This window comes from Lissotriton helveticus, chromosome 11, assembly GCF_964261635.1.
Source record: "Lissotriton helveticus chromosome 11, aLisHel1.1, whole genome shotgun sequence".
Classification (NCBI taxonomy): Eukaryota; Metazoa; Chordata; class Amphibia; order Caudata; family Salamandridae; genus Lissotriton; species Lissotriton helveticus.
In genome coordinates, this window is record NC_136072.1 from 449,246,625 (window position 1) to 449,273,385 (window position 26,761).

General features: G+C 46.2%; 1 protein-coding gene across 2 annotated transcripts in view; it reads right to left on the reverse strand.

Moving 5' to 3' along the window:
- ACSL3 (acyl-CoA synthetase long chain family member 3) overlaps positions 1-26,761 on the reverse strand; it is a 725,290-nt gene that overhangs the window by 61,902 nt on the left and 636,627 nt on the right. For both annotated transcript variants that reach the window (XM_078665968.1, XM_078665969.1), the window contains exon 12: positions 16,246-16,437. In XM_078665968.1, coding sequence (XP_078522094.1) covers positions 16,246-16,437 — 192 coding nt within the window. The remainder of the gene's footprint in view (positions 1-16,245; positions 16,438-26,761) is intronic.

Here is a 26,761-nt window from a genome sequence, read left to right on the forward strand (position 1 = left end):
GCAATCTTTTGTTTGACAGCAGAGACGTTGCCATTAGGGCACTGGAGGTAGGGTGGAAGTAATATTTGCAGGAAAACTGACAAGGGTGGTGAAGTCATCTCAAATGTCAACATGTCAGCAGACGAGCCACTAACTGACAGCGTAGGTGCCGGCTTCAATGGGGTTATAACTAATGATGCCATCAACAACTTAACTGACAAGAACTTATTAACTGAAGTTGACATTTATGCCAATGGTGGCAGGAACTCTGCCATCTTGTCAGAAGTAGCCTCGGTCAATTGGTCAAACTTTTTAGTTGCCTCTTGGGGCAGGCCCCAAAGGAGAAGGTCAGTTTCTGTGCCAAAGCAGATTTCTCATTCATAGATTTTAAAAGAGACAGTTCTGTGAGTTTTTATTTCCGTTCCTGGTGGTTGCAAGGGATGTTTCTCACCAAACCAGTCCATGAAGAATCAGCATATATAGAGGGTGTTTCTTTCAAAACATACGAAGGTCATCTCTTTCTTTCAACATTTTAGAGGGAAAATGTAATGAACATTTTGCAGGCTTTTGCCTTAAGGTGTGGATGGGATTAATAGAGGCATTCTTTGTGAAAATCATCTGCATTAACTTTCTCTGGCCATAGGAAGAAGACGGCTTTTTCCTTGTTGGTATGTAAATTGATGAGAAAAATGATTTCCTTGGGTCTTATCGCTTAAACACCCCTCTTCTGGCCGAGGGACTGTAGAGGGGCATGGAACGTGTCTCCAGGGTTCAGCACAGTCACCTCTTTGGTTAAAGTTTGGCAAGTTTTCAATGAGTTCAATGTGCAACTAAATACGTTTCTCTGTTATGTGAGGCTTAACTGATTTAACAGAGACTCGCATCCCATAGATGAACATACATTAAGTACTTGGGATATATTGTAAATCTGTGAAAGATCCAATGCAGGAATTATAACAGCATTAGCTTGAATGTGGTTTACATGACAGGATAAAGGATCCTGAATTCAAAATGTATGCCTATTGTTTTCTATTCGTTTTTCTGCCCCATATTCGTGGCAATCAGAAATACCATAGACTGTCCTTTGAATAAATAGGATTTTCACCTCTTGCATTTCAAAAAGGCAGCAGCATTATAAAACACAAGTGTGTGCTGCAAGCAGACTATTTATTAAATACTACACTAAATGATAGCAGCCCCGTGTTGAGAGAGGGTGAAAAAGGCCTAATAGGGATTAGCAAATTAGAAATTTTGTAAAACGATAAATAACCGGTGGGGTGTGTCAGTCACTGAACACTTAAAAGCAGGTAGGACACCATGAGGTAATTTACAAATTTCCCTTCTTCTTCTGAAGAAAAATTAAATCTGGAGCCAAACTATGAGAAACAGCAAAAATCAGTAGGTGAATACACTTATTATGGCACAGAAACTAATGGACAACATACAAACCTAGGCACATGTCAAAAATGTATATTGGCGACCAGGAATTAGTCAGCGTTCTTCCTAATTGCACAGACTGGTCATTAATAAGAAGAATCAGGAGTCGGAGAGCTACCAGGAAGTAATCTCATTACACAAAGAATTCCTGATGGATCGCAAAATCACGTTCTTATAATTCAGTTATGAACCTAGGTGCATACCGCAGGGCTCGTGTATAAAAGCTATTAGTAAAGTTGCAGAAACTAATCAGAAATTCCACAGCTCACAAAAAATGACCTTCACCACACGGTTTTCAAGTTTTTATGACAACATCGGAGGAATAACAAGCAGTCCTGGCAAAGCCAACACGTCGAACCATTCTGACCTACTGGTTTTGCCAATGGTTTTGAGTCAGGCTGCACAGCTTACACAATGCTAATGTTAACAAAAGAAAAAACACCTTTACCGCGATCAACAAAATTTTCTGCTCGTGCCTACAAATTGATACAGGCATCGTTTTTAGGTCGAGGACCGTCGCACTGTGAAGCAGTGGGCGGAGTCCGAAGATTTTATGTTTTTAGGTTAGGGGGACTTGAACCCGCCCCTCTCCTCCATTGGCTGGCTTCCTAAAAGGAGGCCAGCCTTTGGAGGAGAGGGGCATCACTCCATTCAAGCCCTGTCTCTTTCGGATTCGGGGGCGTGTTTTTTGCGTTCTTTCGCCCTGTGACGTCATCCGTCACTCAGAACGCAAAACACGCCCCCGATTCCGAAAATTTCGGACGTTTGCGGACGCCATTTTTTTGTTGTTGTTGCCCGGAACAGCCTCGCTGCCACTCCAGGTAAGTTTTCTTCTGCCCCTGATTGTGCCGTTTTTCTTGTTCGTCCCTCTTGAAGCCATTAACTGCTGTATCCTGTAACCCTGAGGGTAAGACTAGTTCATAAGCCTTGCTTCTGTACAAATAGTGCAGCTGGAGAAAACTGTCCTTTTCCAGCTCTATTTTAGATTATCTTTGTTTTTTGGCAGGGCCACTGGAATTATACGGCAGATATCCACGTTAACACTATCCAGACAGGAATGTAACCTCTTATGTTCCGGTTAAATGTGTGGCCACGGGCGCCCCGGGGCAGGTCTCATGCCCGCAAGCTGAAGGGTGTGCTCCTCACACGCAGGATAATCAGTCTTTGTAAATGGTGCTGTACCTTTAAGGGACAAAAAAATGTGAAATCGGGAAAACCTGTCTGACCACCAACCTCACCTGAAAGAGACACTTGAGGGGGAGGGAGAGATAGACAAGAACTCCGTCAGAGGCCGGAAGTGATACTGGTGGTACTCGGAGAAGGAACTCCAATTGGCGCGTTGAACAGAGCGGGGAGTCACTCGGAAGCTAGCGGGGAGAGGTGGTCTTCGGTGCGCTTAGCGCTGCGGCGGGTGGAGCGAAGATTGAACTACTGAGCCAGCAGGGTGGGGAAGGCCCTCCGGGGGTTTCAGGCGAGAGGAGGGGGAATCCCTAAGTTTCTTCACACAGCGGGAAGAGGGGTGAGGTGACCCCGAGGAGGGCGAGCTTAGGTTAGAAAGAGGGAGAGAGGCAGAAGGGTCGTTGGCAGATGGTGACTCCCCATCAGGGTGCTGAGGGCAGGAGCGCCCCTTTCTTACCGGCCTGAGGAGGAAGGAAGACTCTGAGGACGCCCCTCTCATGGCAGGAACCGTGGCATACAAGTACGAGGTAAGTCACCCCCGATGCACCTGCCCCCGCACTGCACATGCCCTTCTGCACGAGAAGCCGGTGGGGCTGGGTGTTAGGGATGGCCAAATGTCCCATGTCACCTGGGCACTATCCGTGCAGTTTCAGTATTTCCTTCATTACTCTGGAAAGCATTTTTTTGGTAAAATTGATGCAATGAGAACCAAAACTACATCTCCCAGCAGGCACTGCTTCAGTAAATCTACACCCTGGACAGGACAAGTGATATCGCTGAGACATGCTTCGTCTAGTCATCTGCTCGCCCCATGTAGCAGTCCGCGGAGAGAGACTTCTTTGAATGAGTGACTGTGTGTTGATGTTCTCTTTAAGGGATTGGACTAGTTTGAGAGGTCGATAGTGAGTCAACAGAATAGGACCCCCCCCAATTAAGGACAGAGCCGTTCTTCGCGCTGGTGGCGCCCAGTGTGACAATCTTTGTTGGGCTTGCCACCCCACCATCCTTTTCTATCCCCTCCCCCACTACCATGCTTCGCGATTGGCCTGCCCTCTTCTGTCTATAGCCCACTTCTCACATGCATGTCATTTGTTTTATAGTGCTTCTCATACCAGTGTAGGGTGTCAGAGCACTTACCATCACACACATTATACAAACATGAATCGTACGTATGTAAATTGCTGTACAGGAGATGTTACATCCGATAATGAGGTGGTATCGGAGTCCCAGGTCACCAATACTAGTAGGCGGTATATTTTAAGTGCTTAGTCTGGAGAAGCACAAACTCAGGATTTGAAACGTATCACAGTGGTTGCAGTTGGCTTTACTAATTATTAGTGTATTTCTACCAAAATGAACCCATTTTAGAAAGATTAGGATAATGAAAGGCTTGGGGGGGGGGGGGGGAATATAACATTATAAATTACACCATACAATTTGCATGTTGCTCTTTGATGGCAGTATATAGCTCACTATGCTATGTAAGGGTTGTAACTTAAGAACTGTAAGTAACACAAGTGTCCCTGTGACAAAAGCAGTAACCTACTGAGCTATCCACAGAAAATTGAGTTAAGTGATTTGTGGGTACACATTATTTGCAGCAGGAATAGTAAACCTCAGCAATGCTTCATCATAAGTGGAAAGTGCCACTAGCCAAAGCTCTGATCTCCAGCCAGCAGGAAGGGGAAAAAGAATCCTAGCCCAAGAGCACATGTAGCGATCGCCTGCTCGCGCTCTTTATTCATGTTTTGCTTCATTTAGCACTGATTCTTAGCAAAAATTGCATTCACATGTTAATTTTGGAAGCAATGGGATATTTTGTGATAACAAAATGGCGCTAAATGCAGGTAGTATGTGGAGGGAAAATCCTACCCCAAGAGAACATTTAGCGTGCTGATCCTGCCTGGCTTTGAGGACAGTTCCTCTGTAAAAAATCACTTTCTATACAAGACAGTGTTTGGATGCTCGCCATCATAGTTATTGCTTGAGAACCATGGTTGCCCTTCATTGGGAAAGTTCCCTTTGGAGGCTTTCAAGGGGCAAATTATTTCAATCCACCTATTCGGTGTTACATTAGTGGGCTAACCCGCTGACCTGTCCTTACTTTGTCACCAGAGTTTCTTTAAATAGCTGTGACATGTGTTCCACTTTGCAGAATAATAAAGTGACTTATAACGTATGGTTACTTAGACTGAAGTGTCCCAGCGCTACCGTTTCACTCCCAAAGACCAGATCAGATGAAGCCTAAGGTAATTACACATCCAAAAAGCCCAGTTTTTAGCTTTTTTCAGAAAGCTGGCTCTGTTTTTTCCTTTCTAAGGAAGAGGGAACAGTCTCCCATTTTTTGATTATCTGTAGTGGTGCCCCTTTCCCTCCCATTCTCCTAAAAACATTCTTGTCTTTTAATTTTTATTATCACAGATCATCTTTTCACAGATTCTTGTTTTCTTTTGTCTATCCCTTGATTCAAGTTTTCATGGACTGACATGCACCCCTCACAATCTCACATCCGCAATCTCTTATTTCTTGTCTGACTTACTTTTGAGCCCTAAATCAAGACAAAAATGATCACTCTTCCCGCTCATTGTTCCTCAAAAGTTTCCAGGCCATGGTGCTCCCTCTTGCATGAGTGAGTCGGAGGGACCCAAAAATAATGTACAACTGCGCTCTAAGTGAATTACTACTTCAGACATGGAGGTTACAAGGTTTGTAATCAGATCAGGGTTTTAAAGTATGCTTGAAATTAATGAACTACCTAGACTTTTTTATATGTTCAATACTTGGCCATCCTCCTTTTGGTGGTTTCACATGAGTATATTTTGAAATGACACCATTGCACATGTAATATTTCATGGTTATTATTTGAGGGATGTGATTGTTGTCAAGAGGATGCTTGATGCCAAGAGTGGAAAATAAATGAAAGCATCCTTATTAATCCATTTCCAAATGAGTCTGTGTGCGTGCGTGGCTCGGTCTGTGTGTGTCTGTCTGTGTGTGTGTGTACGTGGCTCTGTGTGTGTGTGTGTGGCTGTGTGTGTGTGTGTGTGCGTGGCTTTGTTTGTGTGTGTGTGCGCGGATCTGTCTGTGTGTGTGTGTGCGCAGATTTGTCTGTGTGTGTGGCTCTGTGTCCGCGAATACTCTCTACTACTCTCTAATGCTCACCTATTGCCATTGTAAATGACAATACCATTTATTTATGTTTTTTAAAAAAAAATGAAAAAGAATGTCATGAGCAATGCCAATAGCTCTACCTTTAATAATGCCGAGACCATTGCATTGTAAATGCTTGTTTATTTTAGAGAGTTAGATCGAGAACAAAAATAAAAAAAATATGCAGAATCTTTTTTTTTTTAAAAAGCAGGTGAGAATGGGAGCGGATGGAACATGGGGGTGGGTGCAGGGAATTGTAGAGCTACATGAGGAGGGTGGGAGGGGGAACGGCGAAGCAACAAGGGAAGGTTGGATGGCAAAGCAACACAGGGGAGATGGGAGGGGGAATTACAAAGCTACAAGGAGAGGGAAGGAGGGGGCATGCAGAGACAATATGGAGTGGACACGAAACCAAGAGGTGGGAAGGCAGGATGGGATGCAAAATTAACTAGGAGTGTATGGTTGGAAGAAAAGCAACAGAAAGGGATGGCAGAAGAAAAAGCAAAACAGGGTTGGGATAGCAACATAGACAAAGTGGCTGCTGGGAAGCAATGGGGAGGGTGTGGGCAGTTGGGCAACAAAGAGTAACATGTAGTGCACGGGGAGGGACATACACGAGGAAGACTGCTTGAAAACACACACAGTCTAATGGAGTGCTTCACATAAAAGAAAACAGTAGTGCTTCAAGAGAAAGCAGTGAAGCCAGCCAATCAAAGATACTAGAAATAGGTAATGCTCCCTGGGAGGGACTAACAGAAAAATTGCAAGCTGAGTCAAGAATATAAAGCAAGCAAACAATAATGACAAGGAAAGCAACCCAATGGTAAAAAAATAATCCGGCTCCAAAACCCTCTTTGTTCTTGGTAAGCCACACTGTATGCCATGCAACACACAGTGCATGCACTCTCTAAGCTAATTTGTATGTTGTGCCTACTTAAGTCATAGTAAATTGTGTTTATTTTATTCACAGGTTTAGATTTTCACATTCAGCATTAATGTTTCACATTTTGATGCACTCTTTAACCTGAGAAAGATAAGCAATGGCACATCATATGATTTGCAGCAATAATGATAAGGTCACTTAAAATCTTAACAGCACAGTCAAAGGTAATACTTAAAAAGTAAACAATTTTCCAAATACAATGCAACACAGGTTATTCTTTCATCCCTATATTGCACTATATTTAACAAGAGGGAATGTGGCCTAACGGCTAGGGCGGTCGACCTCGGAGCTGGGGAACCGGGTTCAAGTCTCGGCAGGGACGCTCAACATTCTGCGATTTTGGTCAAAACTAAATTCCCCCCAAAATGATGTTCTCCATCCATTGTGAGGTTCCTGGACCCCAGGAAGGTATATAGGTATATGGGGAAGGCATATAAAAGACGTTTTCATAATCTGGATGGGTACAATAGTTTCGATATTAGCTAATCGTGTCTTCCTCATGAGAACAGGTTTAATGTACAGTCATCACTGAAGTACCAGGAGAATGGGATGAATTTCTTAGACCTCTTGTGTAGATAGATGAGGTGAAAATACAGGGTGACATCTTTAGAAAGATGACAGCCTGTAATAGTGCATTACACGCGCTTTGTTCACATCCCAGAACTACAATGTGGTCCATCCCCTATGGTGAAATGGTCTGAGCAAAGCGTAACTGCAACCAGGATGTTAATTTTAAAAAGATGATCTGAAACAAAAAGTTAATTTCAGGATTTTGGGCCCCGATGGGAAGATATTACTTAGATAGAAGCAAAATGAATATGTAAACTTAGAACGGTGAGAAATGGCCTTAACACAAATAGCAAATTACATAATTTCTTAGAATTCAGCAAAAATCTCCTTTCCTTTTTGCTTCTAATCTCAGAGTTACATCTTGAATTAATGCTCTCTGTATTGTTATGCAAGCTGTCATACCCTGGCCTTGCTGTTTTGTGAAGTGTCTATAACAGCCTGTAATGGCATTGCTAGTAATACTTGTACTCAATACAGTCATTGCTAGGTTATGAATGTCTTGCTTAGTTCCCACCAGTACGGGCCAGTCACTTAAGTATAAGACTCCAAAATGAATATGTAACTCCTAAAATGACGAGATCAATGCGGAGAGTGGTTTGCCTGACCTTTGTTAATACATACAATGTTTGCATGATAGTCCTCGATTTGTTTTGATGTCCATATATTGTTTGGTTTATTTAGAAACTTTAATATGTTTTCAAAATAAGTCTGTAATTTCATTTTAAACCATCAAGGTGGCAAGCATTATACAGAGAATGTATTATTCTTTCCGCTTTTGAATGAGCTTAACATTTCTGCGTATACTGGGGTCATTAGTCTGCCTATCCCTACCCCTCACGCATAAAGCCTTTCTAGTCCAGTCTTTTTTTGGTTCAATTGCTCTTATGTAATGCTCTTTTCCTAGATGGTAAAAAACGCTTCCAAGATGGCGGCCAAACTCTATGTCGAGCACGCAAACAAGCCCATTTAGTGAAGGGGTACACTTTGACATGTTAGTTCCATTACGTGGTAGAATTAATTTCTTGTGGCAATGGAGTTATTTTGTTTTCGTTGTGCTGCAGATTGCAAAAGTTACAGTCCGATTTGATTAACACAGGCAGAATGCCTCTTCAGATTTGTATTCTACTTGTTATGGAACTTAAGACGTTTTGGTTTGTCTTAATTGGTGTTGTTTAGGTGGAATGCTTTCACGGACTTACTTGCTATTCATTGGGGTATATTTTAATATCCTAGTTGCTCTGTCGACATAAGTGGAATGCCTATATCTTGGAAATTAGAATGGCATGGTCTGTTTTAATTGCGGTCTTTTTTGGAGGGAATTTTGATTGGTTGCCAATTCTTATAGGTGCTATTTTGTTTCTTATATTTTAGAATTACAATGTTTGTGACGGATCCATAACTAGAGCTTGAATATCTTTTCTCCATGACTATTCTTCCCTTGTAATGAACGGTCTGACACCTCTCTTTGCTTGATTTTCATCATTAACCAGGTATGAACATTTGCTGCTGAATGAGTATTGATCAACCCTTGGTTACTTTTCAGATATGAACATAAAACAGTTTTGAGAATAAATTCTACATAACTTTGTGCTTTTGTTAAATTGACTACTCAAAACCTTTAGGTATGGTGTATAACCTTGATGCTAACACATTGGAAAAAGCTTGAGACATGTATGCAGAGTTGGCATTTTGAGATTTATAGGTATTTTCAGATGGTTTTAGTAATAATTTTTGTTTTTCATTTTCTGTTCAATTTATTATGGATTAACTAAACATGGTGAGAATAATGTGGGTTATGGGACACCATTCAAAGAAATTTTAAACTTTTTTTATATGGAAAAAGGTTACTGCATTAATAAGAGAATTTCCGAGCGTAATGCGGCATGGTCTATCATTATTCGGTGAGCTTGCCAGTAAATGTTGATTGTGTTTAATAAATGATGTAAATAATGTGTTTTATGTGCATGTATATGTACTAAATACATATTTATGTGTATTCCTGTAGCCCTGCAGAAGTCTCAAGGGGACAAAAGCGCTGACTTTCTGTCTTGGATACCTCTTGTGACTACAACTGAATGGACTTTGCATTTGAAGAATATAAATAAAAGTATTGGCTATATATTGTGTGAAGGACTATTTGCTTACCAAGAGAATACACAAAAAGGACACAGATGTATATCAGGTGTTTAAAACTAATTTGTGTATTTGAATATGTTTTAGAGTGCATAATATTTTCTCATTAGGATGAATTGGGATGATTTTCCTGATTGAGGGTTTATGGTGGTCGATCCCTCATACTTGCACACCTTTTTTGTTTAACACTTGGGGGATAGTGATAGCTGTAATTTTTCTTGATTGTGCCCCAGCCATTTATTGAAATCACTTTGTTGACTCCAAGAGCACTTGACACGCACTTGAACTCAGCCTGATGGAGCCATGATCCTCCAGTCCTGGATCCTTGGAAGTGGTGCTAAATGTGCCCAGGTGGCCAAAATACTAAACTTGGAACTTAGTAAATTTTCTGCCAAAAAGGGCTTTGAGAACCGAGAGGAGAAGGAAACATACCTGCTCGCCGATCTACCGAAGGTGCATTGGCCTCACTTCACGGTAATTCACGCAATTTTTTCTGTAGCAGAATATCCTGGTCAGTGGTTCCCCGCAGAAGGGGTATTCGACTTTGTGGAGCCCTCGTCGGCTACAGCCTACAGTTTTGTCGCGCTGCAGATGTTAAAATTCCATTAAGAGACTAAGTCAGAATGTAGAAATCTTAAACAAATCTTTATCCGGCGGCTACCCGACACCGCCTTCTCCATGTACACTACTGGCTGCCTTGCCCCACTAAACTTTACCTTCTCAGGCATTTTTCTTCAGAAATACTTCTATGCCACGAATATAAGTGGAGACGGAGCCCAGTCCACTTTGAGTATCCGAACGATGCTCTATTATTGTCGACAATAACTTTCAACATATCACGGGTTTCGTGCGACTAGATGCCCACGGTTGGAGCTTTGATTTTTATAGGTGCTTTTTTTCCATTTTAAACTTTAGAAATTCATAACTACAGTTTCACAGATTGGATTTTGTTTTGGTGTCAAATAATGTATTAAAATGTATTCTATTTTTCTAAATTATTGCAGGATTTTTCTTGTTTTGCATTTTCACTTTATTACTGTTTATGTGCTGCATAAATTAGACATTGCCTCGAAGTTAAGCCAAACTGCTTTTGTGCCAAGCTACCAGAGGATTATGCACAAGTTAATTTAGTGACTTTGTGTGGTTCACCCTGACAAAGATTTTGGCTGTTTGAGAAGGGGTCACAACCTCAATCACCAACCCAATTCTTACAACGGAATTCTGGCCAAGCATAGATAGCAAAAAAGGAAGATTTCACATATAGGTCAGATCAAATTTCAGTTTTCCTACCATTACGTTTACAATGGTTTTGCAATATCTAAGTCTGGCATGGCAATTATGCAGCTTTCCGGCCTTTATACTGGGATCACCATCAACTGTTGAAAAAAATAAACCTGGGTGTTGTCTGCATACATGAATAAGGTCAATCCAAGGCACTGGATCAAATGACCCAGTTGAACCAGGTTTTGATTGAAAGGCTGGAGGCACAACACAGACTCCTGCGGTACCATAAAAGTCAGAAACGTTGTTTCAGACTAATATTGGACAATTGTGAAATGGGTAGTATGGTTTACCAAAAGATTTCTAAACAGGTATTGACAGTCTCTGGTCTTTGGAGCGCTTCTGCCCCCCATATGAAACAGGACATACTCTCAAGTAATGACTCTACAGTGTCATAACCAGGCTTGGTCGAAATGTAAATTACACTGGTGTAATTCACACAGTTTTGAGGTTCACTTGTTCCAAGAAATTTGCATAATTACGTCACTTAATGTAATTACGTGCAATTCCTGTTAAAATTTAAAGTGAAAGCAGAGGGATAGCAGAACTCAAGAGGCTGTGGAATCAGGTGCTTTTTTGCTCTTTTTTAGTGACATATGCTTTCCAATGTCAATTCAAGAAAGCATGCATTTGGCAATAAAATATAACGTAAAATTATGGATTTGCAATTAACAGTTTCGTATCATTTTGCCCAAATTCTGCTTAATGACGCAAAAGCAAATTCCATAAATTTCGCACACCCAGTCATGACTTACATCATGGGCCAATATACTTTCAATAATATATCATAATTCAATGATATCCCATTTGCCATAACACTTCTAAAAGGTTCTTTAGGGTTTAGATTTTAACACCCTTCAAAGCAATCCTGAAATCATATATTTTCAGAATAAAAGCAACACTGACAAAGCATTAGGCCTCACCTTTGGGACTCTCTGGCTTTGCCAAGGATTTGAGCCCCGTAGTACACCACTGCTGATGCTGTACCACATGATTACAGAATTAAGAAATAAAAAGCTTTTGACGCTGCTGACCATGTCCTTTTGAAAGCACATTTTTGTTTTGAATAGGTAGTGGAACTATACGGAAGGGAGCAAAACAGGGAGCTTGTATGGGGCGGAAGCAACACAGGGGATGAGGGGTAGAAGTAACTTGGGGGAGCAATTTTTATATTAAAAAAAATAACTTGTATATGGCAGTGTTATCCAGGTCTTTTAATATGGGGAGAGTGTGACGTGAGCTCTTCACATGGCTCATGCAGGCATACTAATATAACTGCCCAAAACAAAGTCATAAAATCAAAATCAAGAAGTTACACCAACATAAAATGTAGAGTTAGATCAAAAGAATACTTATCGATGGCATCACGTTGAAAAGATGAATGTATCCCAGCTGTTTCAACGCGTGCAGTCAAGGAAAGTAAACAAAAAACAAAAAAAAAAAGAGTTCCACACAACAGCAGATGGACACAGTAATGCATCAATGGGAACTGACAAGAGCCCCCTTTTAAGATATATTAAATACAAGAGATTTCACAAGCACAGCGAAAGTGATGATCCGGAAAAACATAACAAGCATTTACAATGCAACGGTTTCGCCTTTGTAAAAGTTAGAGCTATTGGCATTGTAAATGACAATTTTTTTATTTATGTGTTGGTTTTGAAAACCTATAAATAAATGGACAGCGGGAGGGGGGCGGGCAGGCTCACGGACAGCGGGAGGGGGGCAGGCAGGCACACGGACAGCGGGAGGGGGGCGGGCAGGCACACGGACAGCGGGAGGGGGGCGGGCAGGCACACGGACAGCGGGAGGGTGATCAGGAAACAACCAGCGACTAGTCTCTGCCCTTCACAAAGTATTCAAATCTCCGGGAACTCGGGAAGGTGGAAAACAGACTCTCAGCGCATTCTGCCCTAAACACTCGAAAAAGCACATAATACGTTCCTGTTTCTATGCTACTCAAGTGACAACATCAAAGGAAATTGAATCGAAAACGAGTAATAAAGACAAAATACACAAAGCTACGGCACGGTGCTGCCGCAAGCGAAGAGTATAACAAATTACTACTACCCCAACCTTTGCGACCCACGAGACAAGGGCTGACAAACTCATACTGTCACAGTCATACAAAGTAAAAAATGTGAGTTACTCCAAAGTGATTCTCTAGACCCACAATAAATGATGGTGACCCCACAGCGCCACGGTAGAGTGGGAGGGGGGGCGGGCAGGCACACGGACAGCGGGAGTAGGGCGGGCAGGCTCACAGACAGCGGGAGGGGGGGCGGGCAGGCTCACGGTCAGCGGGAGGGGGCGGGCAGGCACACGGACAGCGGGAGGGTGATCAGGAAACAGCCAGCGACTAGTCTCTGCCCTTCACAAAGTATTCAAATCTCCGGGAACTCGGGAAGGTGGAAAACAGACTCTCAGCGCATTCTGCCCTAAACACTCGAAAAAAGCACATAATACGTTCCTGTTTCTATGCTACTCAAGTGACCACATCAAAGGAAATTGAATCGAAAATGAGGAATAAAGACAAAATACACAAAGCTACGGCAGGGTGCTGCCGCAAGTGAAGAGTATAACAAATTACTACTACCCCAATCTTTGCGACCCACGAGACAAGGGCTGACAAACTCATACTGTCACAGTCATACAAAGTAAAAAATGTGAGTTACTCCAAAGTGATTCTCTAGACCCACAATAAATGATGGTGACCCCACAGCGCCACGGTACAGTGGGAGGGGGGGCGGGCAGGCACACGGACAGCGGGAGGGGGACAGCACAGGCTCACGGACAGCGGGAGGGGGGCGGGCAGGCTCACGGACAGCGGGAGGGGGGGCGGGCAGGCTCACGGACAGCGGGAGGGGGGGCGGGCAGGCTCACGGACAGCGGGAGGTGGGGCGGGCAGGCTCATGGACAGCGGGAGGGGGGGCGGGCAGGCTCACGGACAGCGGGAGGGGGGGGCGGGCAGGCTCACGGACAGCGGAAGGGGGGCGGGCAGGCACACGGACAGCGGGAGGGGGCGGGCAGGCACACGGACAGCGGGAGGGTGATCAGGAAACAGCCAGCGGGACAGGGACAAGACGAACAATGAACACAAACATCGGTGGTAAAAAAAAAAAAAAAAAGTACACGCCCACAGTGGCCACGTCTTCATGACGTTGTGGAGAGGGAAAGAATCGGCGGGAACGCCCACCAATCGCCTCGGGAAATGACGGAAAGTTCTCTCTTCCAATGGCTAGCCTCCATTTATGGAGCTAGCCAATGGAAGAGAGAGGCTGAACTAAAGCACACAGTGTAAGACATAAGGTTTCGCCCTGGGCGGAGCACTGCTTTGCAGTGCTACGGCCAGGGCGAAACGTAAAAAGCAGACCCTGAAAAAGTGAGCAGTTCAACAGCATAGTAATGCCTCAATGCTTCATGGCAGGACACAAAATGAAGAGGAAGGAAAGCCTTCATGAAGCGTGAACCAGGGCGATCACACAGCCTGGGCTGCACGCTCAACAGTTTAGTTGCGAGTACGTGGAAAAAAAAGAAAATAAAGGTGTGCACTGTAGCACTTGAATAGAACATTTGTTTGGACTCTGCCCTAACTACGAGTTGCACCCAGAAGAGATTAAAAATTTTACAAAGCTAAAAATCGGACATGAATACACACGTGAGATATACATCTCAGCAATTGTAGGAACTTGGTAGTAAATTGAAGGTTCATTTTAGATTATGAACAAGTACATGTCGTACTTTTATAAATTGGATCCGTGTTGGAAGACATTGCAGTATATTATATACATCAGATTTTAGCTCGGATTTATGAAATGCAATGTGCAGCGCAATATTTAAGATCAAAGGGGAGGGCGGGGTAATATGTTTATTGCTCCAATCGTGATTTGAAGGTTTAGGATTAGTTGTTGTAGAAGAGTGGGGTTGAAAACACTGGATTGTGGGGAATGTAGTCATTTTGACAGCAGTCCTATGGGTGGTTGATGACTATTGGTTTAATGAGACAGGAGGGGTCACGTCTTTTGAGCTAAAAAAGGAAATGGAAATGAGGAAGGCAGGTGCCGTAATTAAGAAAGGTGCAGTTTGAAGCACAGATGCAGAGTAACATGAAGGTATGTGACCGAGAGGAGGTGAACCGTAGTTTTGGTATTGGGTTACAGGAAAGGAATATGGGATGTCACTGATAAGGGTTTTAAAAACTATGTGGAAGGTTTAAGGGGCAGTAGTGTGAAGGGCTTCAAGGCAATGTTTTTGTGAAACATACAGCTATGGTTTGAGAGGGAAAACGCTGCTTGAGGGTTAGTTGCAATACACGGCATGGATCTTAAATGTTTAACATTGTTTAAAAAGACGCGCTATGTATGTTTCAATGGTCTGGAAATACAATTTATAGACTTATGTTTTCTTATTTATAGTAAAACTCCTGAAGAAGAGCTTATTAAAGCTTGAAATGCATTGGGTATAAGAGAAGTCTTTTCTGAGGATGTTTTATGTTTTCCGGCGTGCCCAGAAAAAGGCTTGGATAAGAATATCTGCGGCATGAGAAGCAGTTGAATACATTATGTCTTACGTGTGATTTACCATCGGAAATAAATGAAACCTTCAAAAGTTTATGGAGTACATGGATTGATTCTTGAAAATCTGGAGAATAAGTGTGAAATCAAAGAAACGCTGTGCGCGCGTGCAAGGAACGCAGCCACGCTCCGATTGTTTAATATATGAAGCGTGAACTAGGGCGGATCACGCAGCCTGCCCTGCACGCTCAACAGTTAAGTTGTGAGTACATGGAACAAAAAAGAAAATAAAGGTGTGCACTGTAGCACTTGAATGGTAACTGTGAGGAAGGAAAGCCCACACATTAACAGGTAAGAAGCAAGCAAATGGCAGTGGCAAGGAAGACAACCAATGGTAAGCAATGGGCGGGCTCTAAGCCTAATTTAGATAAAATTGTGCGTCGCAACAGACAGCACCTGCGCGGTCTTAAGCGAGACCCAAAAACAGCAATGTTTAAAAATATCGACCATGTGACAACCCTGTCCAGTACCTTCACCTCCTGCAGAGGCAATGTGCAGCCGGCTGACACTACACCTTTATTTTCATTGTGCCCATATCTAACTAATTGCATTTATACAGCACTTACTACCCCGGAGGTGTGGCAGGTAGGACACAGAGTGAGAGGGTTAACAGGGGACCACTTCTGCAAATAGGTGAACCGTAAGGACTACTATTAAGTATGTAATCATTTTAGAATATCTTATAATACATCTATTTGTTGACAATCAAATGCTCAAAAAGTCTAAAATAAGCAAAATCAAATAGAGTACAAGGTAATAATTAATATGAATCCTATTTTACTGTTAAGGGAAACCATTTACTGTTATAAAGGTTCACCAGAAAAGAAATCATTTACTCCTTTTACATACTTTTCTATGAGAAGCTAAATAGGACTCATAACAGGACACAGCGGACATAGGAAAGTAGTAAATAACTTATGAATTTAAATAGTACCTAAAAATAACTTAAGGTTAGTTGCTTTAAAAAAAAAAAATCTATTGATGCTTTTTACGTCTCACCTATAATTTTCAGACATCCATCTGGATGGAACTCTCCAATATCGCCTGTGGAGAACCACTTCTGTCCGTTTTGACTCTCACTAAAATCCTCCTTGGTTTTTTCCTCGTTTTTGTAGTAGCCCATTGTTACGTTTGGCCCACCAATAATGATCTCGCCTCTTGGATATGGTTTATCTGTGTTATGGTATCCACCTAGAAGAGTTAAACATCCAAAATATAAAAACATTTTCAAAACAGATCAAACACTGTAAAGCGCTGATGAATTTAAAATTGTACCCTTTCAAAAAAGGCATAAATCAGAATAGAGAAAAATCAATGGAGTTCCGTGTCTAAAACACATTTCACAAGAAACAGCAAGCAGTGAGATCAGCGATGCACAGTTTTTGTGATCTGAACGCTTGATATTATTGGTGGATTTGCTATACCCTTCCCCGCTCTCAGTTCAGATCAGGGTAAATAAGTGACCAGCACATTGTTCAGAGGCGAGAACACACGCTTATTTTGTGAGGTTCAGGTGCCAGAATAAGCCCAAAAGAGCTGAAGGCCAAACACTAGTGTGAGCTCCAAAACCTGAAATGGTATAAATACACCACAGCATACTGGAAAAAAGCACATTTATAGCAAGAATACAGATGAGTATTTATCAAAGAAGAATGCCTAAGTAGCACAGCTTTGTTAGCAATTCTGGGTTTCTAGGCACACCGTTGGACAAACTGCAGAGTACACTAAGCCAGTACATAGGTCGCAGCAGGGCCACCACTTCAAAAGGAGAAATGATTGAAGTGTTTCAGTGCACGTTTTGATAAGAGATTGAAACAAACCTACTGTGCACCCTTGCAGCTTTCCTGTTATAAGAGCACTAATTGGCATATAAGACATGGCCTCAACATCTACATTATCCCGTTCGCAGACATTGTCCGATCTCATGGACTTGGCATAATCTCCTAAGCAGACAACACTCAACTGATCCTCTCACTCACCAAGGATTCCGCCAAAGCCGAAACCAACTTCTGCAACACCATGACAAACGTAGCCAAGGGCGTGGATTCGGTGCTGATGTAGACAGAGGCGAGCTCCGGAGCTCCTCCGCGGCCGCCCTCCTTATACACCGATCCTGATCAGCAATCCTGGAACCTGGCGCCATAACCGGCACATGAAAGTTCGGTGCCCCCTCCGAGAGCTACTCCCTGGAGCTGCGGAGACGTGAGAGCCCGAAAAACAGAGTTTATGCATCTATCCCTGCTCTTGGCGCCTGCAGGCGACAAGATGGCGCCCGTGACCGGCGAGACTGGTGTCAGGCACTGAGAGGACCCGGAGAGGCTGGTGGCTGCACAGGGGAGGCTGGACTCCTGCCGTTGCGACCGGACGATAGCCTGCTGCTTCAGCTCCCGATCCCGGTGAGGAGGCACTGCATGCTGGCGGGCGGAGGCCGTCCCGCATCGTCAATTTTCCCCCAGCTGCCTGGCCCTAAAATGGCGGCGCCCGGGACAGGCGCCCTTTGAAATTTAGCGCGAACTTTCCAACTGCAGGCCCTACGTGATCCCCACTAAGAGCGGCGGAGCCCCCTGCATCCCCCTGGACCCCAGAAGATTAGAGGCGGGCGGCGGAGTGGCCTGACAAGCCGTGGGAGACCTGGGACGCACGGTGCACCTGGCGGTCGGCTCCACGCAACACCTGCTGGTCTGAGGCCTACACTGGCTCTGAACGAGAGCTCTCCTAGACGGCGCTCTGGGTCTTTAGCTGCAGAGGTTCACGTCAAGCACCAGTGACGACTCACTCGGCCGCACGCCTGGGACACCGAGCCTTTTTTACCCCGGAGGGAGCACTGGCCCCCTGTGGAGACCCCAGGGTCCCGCCACTGATGGTGAACAAGAGGCAGCTGTGGGCAAGGGGATGAGTGATCGGACGGCTAAAAGGTGACACCTCCTCGGCATTACCTACTACGGATCTGACAGTTTGACACTCAGAGGGGCTACAGGTGAGAGCATCGGCGCAACGCAGACCATATACGGACTCTAGGAGATATCCGAGCCTGCTAGGTGGCGGTGCCCTACTGTTGAGGGGCGCGGCCGAGGCTTCTCCCCGGAGCTGCTGCTGTTGCACACCTTTCCCCACAAAGATGGGCCGAGTATCCAGAACAAAAAAGGGCTTTGAGGTGCTGCGCCTGGAGGACCCGGGTCAATGCACGGAGGACGACGATGGTGGTGTGCGGAGGCGCAACCTGGATCCGCCTGGAGACCCAACCCTGGGCGAAATAATGCAGGCCATCATGGCGTCGCGGGAAGCACTGGAGAAAAGAATGGACGGCATCAGAACAGACCTCACGCTACTGAAGGACGACCACAAGAAGCTCAAGGAGAGAGTTGCGACGCAGGAGATCAGCATGAAACCTATCCCGGATGAGGTGGCCGCCCTACGACGCTCCTTGAACGAAGTGACGCACATGGTCAAGGCCCTGGAGGTACGAGCGGAGGACAGTGAAGGTCGCTCCCGGCGCAATAATCTTCGCATAGTGGGTGTGCCGGAACGAGAGGAGGGCCCAGATGCGGTCCAATTTCTGGAGAACTGGCTGAGGACAGAGGTAGCTCCTGAGGGCCTTTCCCCATTCTATGCTCTGGAGCGAGCCTACAGGGTTCCTGCGCGCCCACCCAAGCCTGGCGCTCCCCCTCGACCGATGGTGGCGCGATTACTGCACTATCGCGACCGGGACTTTATTCTGCAAACGGCCCGAGAGCACCAGAACCTGCAAATAGGAAATGGCTGAGTGATGATATTCCCGGACTACACCAGAGAAGTGCAAAGAGAGCGGTCCTCTTTCCTGGCCGTCAAGAAGAGGCTGCGGCAGCTCAGCATCCCATACGCCATGCTCTTCCCGGCACGCCTGCGGGTGACGGCAGACGAAAGGACCCACTTTTTCCTTACCCCGCAGACAGCATGGGACTGGTTGGAGAGTCGAGGAGGTGCGACAGGGGGTTCCTCGCGGCCAGCCTCACCCCGAGAGCGTTAAGAACCTGCCTCACCAAGGGGGAGCCCCGCTTCCTCGACGACACAGAGACAGGAACGTGACAAAGCAATCCGGGCTGTGGCGGCCATCAGTCTTGGGGCGACTAGCCCGTCCAGCGTCATCACTGAAGCAACGAAGAGTGGGGCGGGGAGCCCGGACTCCGGCAGCTCTCATGGCCTCTCTGATCTGGAACTCCCGAATGTCACACCGCAGACGGCAGATGGAATGTTCGGATGATGGACCTACAGAAGACAAGGGAACTACATGATGCAGGACCTGCCGCGCTGCCTATTCTTGGGGGGCGCTTGGAGCTGGGGCAACGAGATTGACGATGATCCAGAGTATGCCAGGACCTTCACTGGCGGTACAGGTTTCTTTCCAGGGAGGGGGGCGGCTGGGAGGGGGGCTCTGGGGGCATCGAGCGCGAGCTGAGAGTTTCCCCCTAGTTGCGGTTATGCTTTTGAACTGTTTGGTTTGGGTGGGAACCTGTTTGTGTATACCTGTCCTGGGGAGTGGGAGTTGGGGGCAGTTTCAGTGTTGGGGGAAGAGGGGGGAGATCAGACATGCCGCTAGGAGAGGGTGCAGCACATGCCCACACACGCCAGTTCCATGGATACCTCCATAGGCCTTAAAATCATAACATGGAATGTCTGGGGGATGCATACCATGTGCAGACACAAAATACATGCTTATATAGTACGGAGGGGAGTGCAGATTGCCCTACTCCAGGAAACACACTTGACGGAGACAGAGGGTAAGGCACTTCACCGCCGCTGGAAAGGGCAGGTCTATAATACCACGTACTCAGCGTACTCCAGGGGGACACTGATTTGGGTAAGGGCAGGTGTACCGTTTCAATGCCAGAGGCAGGTAATTGACCCCAAGGGCAGATTCACAGTGGTCACAGGGCGACTGGATGGGCGAGACCTAAAACTGGCCAGCATATATGGGCCCAATATAGACCAACCCACCTTCCTTGCACAACTTTCACAGAAATTGGCGGGAGTGCTCACGGGTCCTGTGCTACTAGGGGGGACTTTAACTGTATAACGGACGTAGACCTGGACCGTTCCCACCCACCACTGCATGATGCCCCTACCCGTAGGATAGCGGACGGCTGGCGGGAATGGCAGAGGAGTTGGGGGCTTACCGACACCTGGAGGGCCCATCATCCCAGGGAACGCGACTACTCCTATTTTTCTGCTGTACATGAGCTACATGTCAGACTCGATGCGATCCTGTGCTCACCGGACGTTCATATGCAGGTTGCGGCGAGTGAATACCTGGCCAGGACGACCTCTGATCACAACCCCCTGCTGGTGACCTTGACTTGGGCCCGGGTCAGGCCGGCAATCCCAAACTGGCGGCTACGACCGGAGGCCCTGGAAGACCAGGTCTTCCGGACCACCATAGGCCCAGCAATAGAGGAGTATATCCAGCACAATGCGGGCACCTCCTCCAGTCTGCATAATGAATGGGACGCGTTTAAGACGGTGATCCGTGGACGGTGCATCGGTGAGGCGGTGGGTGCCCGTAGAACTCTCCGGGGTGAGGTACGGGGGGCGGAACAGCGGCTTCGGGACAAGGAACGAGAACGGCCAGGACAGATAGAGGTTCAGGAGGGGCTCTTAAGGGCAAAAGAGGAGCTAGCCACACAAATGGAGAGGCTCAGATGCTTTGATTATGAGGCTTACATGGTGAGAGCACATGCGGAACGTGATAAATCGGGAGCGCTCCTGGCCTGGTTGTCGAACCCGGCCCATAGGGGCACGCCGATCCTTGAGATCAGAGACGAGGAGGGGACGTCCCACTTTGGGCAGCAGGCGATTAACACGCAATTTTTTAATTATTACTCCATGATATATCATAGTGCGCTGGACACCGGGGTGCTGGGAGATGAGGATTTCCTAACTATAGACTTACCGCAGATTGAAGCGGGAGAGGCAGAGGAGTTGGGCCGCCCGGGGGAAGTGGGCAAGGTCCGGAGAACCCTTAAACGCATGGCTAAGAACAAAACCCCAGACACCGACGGATTCCCTTCGGAGTTTAATGTCACCTTCATCGATGCACTGGCCCCACAACTGGTGTCCCTATATAACCGTTCAAAGCAGGTTGGCTATTTGCCCACCTGGACGAGAGAGGCGGTGATTGTCCCGATCCTTAAACCGCCCCCTTGCGATGTTAAATATTGATTACAAGGTGTTGAGTGGCATACTGGCACATCGCCTTATGGTACACATGACGACCCTGGTACATGGGGACTAATCTGGTTTCATCCCCACCCGGAACACGGCGGTGAATATCAGGAGACTGTGCCACCTGCTACAGGCGTCGGACGCCGGGGGCGAGGAGGCATGTGTGCTCTCCATTGACATTGAAAAGGCTTTTGATAGCCTGGAGTGGCCATACTTGTTCTGGGTTCTGAGGGCCTTTGGCCTAGGGGAAGGATTTGTGGCATGGACGCGGATCCTATACTCTAATTCGACGGCCAGGGTCCAGACAGGGGGGGTGATCTCGGATGCATGTGAGGTGGGTAGAGGGACGAGACAGGGTTGCCCCCTGTCTCCCCTCCTGTTTGCCCTGGCGATGGAGCCCCTTGCGGTGCGAGCACGAAGGGGGGAACACTACAGAGGCCTGGAAGTACAGGGCCGAACGCACCACATTGCCCTATATGCTGACGACTTATTGATGTTCCTTGCTGATAACACTGCTGCACTCCGTGGGGCTCGGGAATTACTGGAGCGTCTAGGGGAGGTAGCGGGACTCAGGGTTAACTGGGCCAAGACCTGCCTATTCCCAATGCGAGGTGTGCTTCCCCTGAGGGACTAGACGTGCGATAGGAACGTAGCTGCTTACCGTACTTGGGGGTGCAGATTTATCATGGTGCAGCCGAGTTATTTGAAGGTAACATAGGCCGAGCCCTACGAAATACCAAGAATAACCTGGAATTCTGGGGGTCGCTTCCCCTATCGGTCGCGGGGCGAGTGGCACTCCTGAAAATGATCACCCTTCCCCGGTTGCTCTACTACTTTGGGACACTGCCTCTCTGGATACTGGGGAGATAGTTCGCCCAGCTCAACTCCAAGATCTCGGGCTTCTTATGGGGTTCGGGGAGGCGCAGAGTGGCCCTTCCGACCTTGATGCGCCCAAGACGGGAGGGAGGTCTTGCAGCGCCTGATTTTGAGGCCTACTACCATGCAGCCCAGTTCCAATGGTTTACCCAACGATTAGCGAGGAGATTAGGCCTTGACATAGCTCAGCGAGACTGGGATGCAGAGATGCACCAGCTGGCGCGCATCCTTCTGCGCCTCCCGATGCGGATTGGAGAGGTCCCCAGGGACCTCTTGGTCCTGAAGCTATGCTGGAATAGGGCCCTCCGTCGCCAGAAAGGTGGCTTGGCATACTCGCCTGAGATCCCGATATGGCTCTGCATGGAACTCCCCCATGGAGGGAATTGGCAGCGGCTACAAGAGTGGGAAGAGTTCGGAGTCTCCACCCTTGGGGACCTGTATGAGGGAGGCGCACTCCTGCCGTTCCAAGAACTGGTGGACAGACATGTATTGCCGGCGCAGGACTTCCTCCTTCACGCGGCCTTGACGGCTGCGGTGCGCAAACACTGGAAGGGAGGACTGGAAGAACCACAGATTTTCCTTCCTTGCCAATACGCGGTCACCTCTGCGGGAAGGATTAAGGCGGTCACGTGCCTCTACCGCAGATTGACGCAGGGCCTGAGAGCTCCACTAGAGAGGCTACGCGCCAAATGGGAGATAGACCTGGGAATTCCCATCGAGCCTAAGCCCTGGGAAATGTTGATGGAAAGAGCATGGAAATGCTCCCGAAACGCCAGATTCCAACTCATCCAATTTTATGTGTTCCATCGGGCGTACCTCACTCCTTCTAAACTTAATGAGTTCTTCGACTCCCACGCCGCCTGTCCAAGATGCAGACTGGAGGATGCAGGGTACATGCACATGCTCTGGGATTGCCACATACTTCGGGATTACTGGGGAGGGGTACTGACCAAATTGACTGAGGTAACAGAGAGGGACCTGCAAAATACCCCGGCTGTGTGTCTGTTGCACTGGTTCCCCCACACTACCCGCAACAAAACCACCAGCAGGTTTTTGGATCTGGGGCTGGTTCTGGCCAAGCGCGAAATCACCAGCCACTGGAAAGCGGCCACAGGCCCTAACGCGGGGCGCTGGCTCAGAGAGTTCCTTAAGTGGGCAGACTGCGAGGGGACGATTCAACTTCAACTAGCTCGGAGAACTGACAATGACAAGCTGAGAGACACAGCCAGGGCAGCACTGACAGAACTACTTAAAGACCCAACTGATGACGAGGACGGATCCCCCTGATCTTATCCACCATTTCGATTATGCCGGACCCAGGGTGAGGGCAGTCGGGTGGCCAAGTAGATGGGCAATGAGGCCCCCCTGATCGTGTGTATTCTACCGGACGATGATTAGGCCACTGACACAGAGCTCGATGGGACTGGTTAGATCACCCCGTGAGCAGCACACATTGTACTGGAGAAGCGGCATGTCTGAGGGGAGGGGGGAGGGTAGAGAGGGGGTTGGGTCTGAGTATGTCTGGGGGGGGGGGGGATGGTGCGTTGGATGTTCATGTACCTGACTTATTGAAGGGGAAGAGGCTTATGCTCACCAAGAAATGCGTTACTTACCTGTAACTGCAGTTATCCAATATTAGTGTCTTTCATAGATTCACATGCCTGAATCATTCCCCGTCGTCGAGACGGGGACTGATTCAGGCATGTGAATCTATGAGAGACACCCAAATACTGGATAAGTTCGAGTTCTGCACATCGGTTGTCCTGAGGAGCAACGTTATGGCTCCTGTTACTGATATGGTTGGACAATACACGCTGGGATTACAGAGAATGCAACTGACTTGCTGAAGGGTGAAACAATATTCTGTTATATCTGAATTGACTCCTACGACATAGTGAGCTCAGCTGATATTCAATGATAATTTGAAAAGGAGGTATGCTCTTCATATGTGAACCCCAATAAAATCGGTTTTAAAAAAAAAATGACAAACGTAGCCAAATGGATGAAAGAAAACGGCCTTCAACAAAACTGAAGTACTGATCTTCGGAAAGAACACCTTCGCTTGGGTCCACAGCTGGCGGCCTGCAGAGATCAGAACCACACCCACATTGACCGACCACACACGCAACCTCGGCATCATTCTTGACAGACAACTGAACATGAAACAACAAGATAACACAGTCGGCTCCCCAGCTTCCACACACTTCACATAATCTTCAGATAGATCCCAACCAACACCAGAAAGACAGTTTTCTCAGGCCCTAGCCATCAGCCACCTCAATTACGGCAACTCCCTCTACGCTGGCATCTTCATCCAGCTCCTCAGAAGACTCCAAACTGTACATAAAGCTGCAGCCAGACTCACTAGACCTCACCAAAACCCCCCCCCCCCCCCCCCCCCATTGAAAGACATCCACTGGCTCCCTTTCCGGCCAGGAAAGATGTCAGTTCAAGATCCTCAGGCACACCTACAAAGCCCTCCACGACCTAGGACCTGCCTACCTCAACCATCGACTGAGCTTCCACTAACCTGCTGAACACCTACGCTTCTCTTTATTCCGCACTCGCACTCACCCCAGCATCTGCAGTGGCGGATGCTCCTTCTCCTACATCGCAGCCAAGACCTGGAATGACCTCCAGCTATCTACACGGCCCTTGCTGGCAGACTTTAGAAAAAGACTCAAGACCTGGCATAGCGCCTAGATACCCCTAGGGGTGAGAGAGAGTGCATTTTAGAAATGCTGACTGATTCAAGGCCGGCTGGGTCACAAGCATTAGCATAGCATGCCGATGGAATGCTTGAAAGAATTTCAGTCATTGGCAATCGCTCAGTGCCATATCTCAATCCAATGGTAAAAACTGCTGGCAAAACCAATAAATCCTAAAGACAAAACCTACTGGCTAGATGTCACTTAGCCTATCTCCAGTCAAACAGAAGTACTAAAGGCCCCTACACAGAAGCTAGGAGGGTGTTCTGAATGTAAATGAATACTCCAGCAGAGAAGACTCAGTAGCTGCATGCTGCTGGAGGAGGAGGCTCCATCGTGGTTATCTTAAACAGAGGGACGAAGTAATGGGCTATCATGGAATAAATGTGTGAGAGAGAGAGAACATACTACAACTTTGAGCATGAAGAGTTTCGAATACAGCCTTAAATAACAAGCCACTAATACAAGACTAACCAATTAGATTAATTATGAGTAGTAATACTGATCTACCATAAAACGCAAAGCTTTTCCTCATTAATGGCAACATAGAAAAGGGATTAATTGTTGACAGAGGAACGGCCTGTCTCGGAGAGCTTGTTGAAAATAGAAGGCTAATAATACAGTGAGGGAGATGTTACTTTTGATGTGGGGGGGTCACAGTGTTGTAAAAAAAAATGTGTCTCCGGGTAATGCATTTGTATTAAAACACTCCAAAGGGTGAAAGGGCTGGCGTTGAAGGATGTGCCTTTTAACATGGTTTTAAAAACAAGACTGCAAAACCATGTACTTTTCAAGTAAGGATCAATTTACAGCATTGAATTGGGGTTGAATCCCTAAGGCAGCTCTGTCCAGCTAACTCAGTGACCTCCCTAGTGAGGCAAATATGTGTTCTTTATCTAGCTTCCATCTACAGAAATACAGCTGGATTCAGTACAGTTTCTCAAGGTAGCCCCCATATACAAGAAAAAGAGCCCTAATCCCAGGACATTTGCTCAAGCTCCAAACTCCCTTTTGGTATGAACTGTATAAAAGATTATGGTTGTAAATTAAAGCAATACACTGAAAAATCAAGAACATATCAAGTACCCGTCTTTGGAAACTGCCAAACCTAGCACGGAGTCCACATTTTTGCTATTTTGAAAAGCTCTCCATCACTCAAAGGCATCCTAGGCTAAAGCAACATTAACACTAGTTGCTTACTGATTACAAACTGAGGTTGTCAGACACCTTTGGAATTGAGAAAAACCAGCAGTAGCTCGCAAAGATGGCTTGGGGATGGACGCAATTCTACATATTGTTAAGATATCTGAAAAGACGGAAGTGGGGTACTGAAATTAGCACCTCAATCCTGGTGTGTCCTTGTGGTCTGTAAAGGATGATCATTGCTCCAAGACATTACAAATCTGATCAGTATTCTTATCTATGCATTACAACATGTCCTTACAAACATGGAAAGCAAATTAATGAAACTTCAAGGATATATTTTAACCTCATTATCAGGTGTCATTTCTCTGCTTTGAATATTTTGAAAAATAATCAAATGGCTTATGTCATTAGCACATCAAAATTTATTTTTAACATTTTATTAGGCATCCATTGAAATACATGAATGAAACCCATATTTAACAATTGTAAAAGAGTCTTTGATTCTTATTAGCACAGCAGAAATAGTCCTGTTTTCATTTACAGCAAATATGAGGCATCTTAAAGAAGAAATAGTCAAATAATTCCTA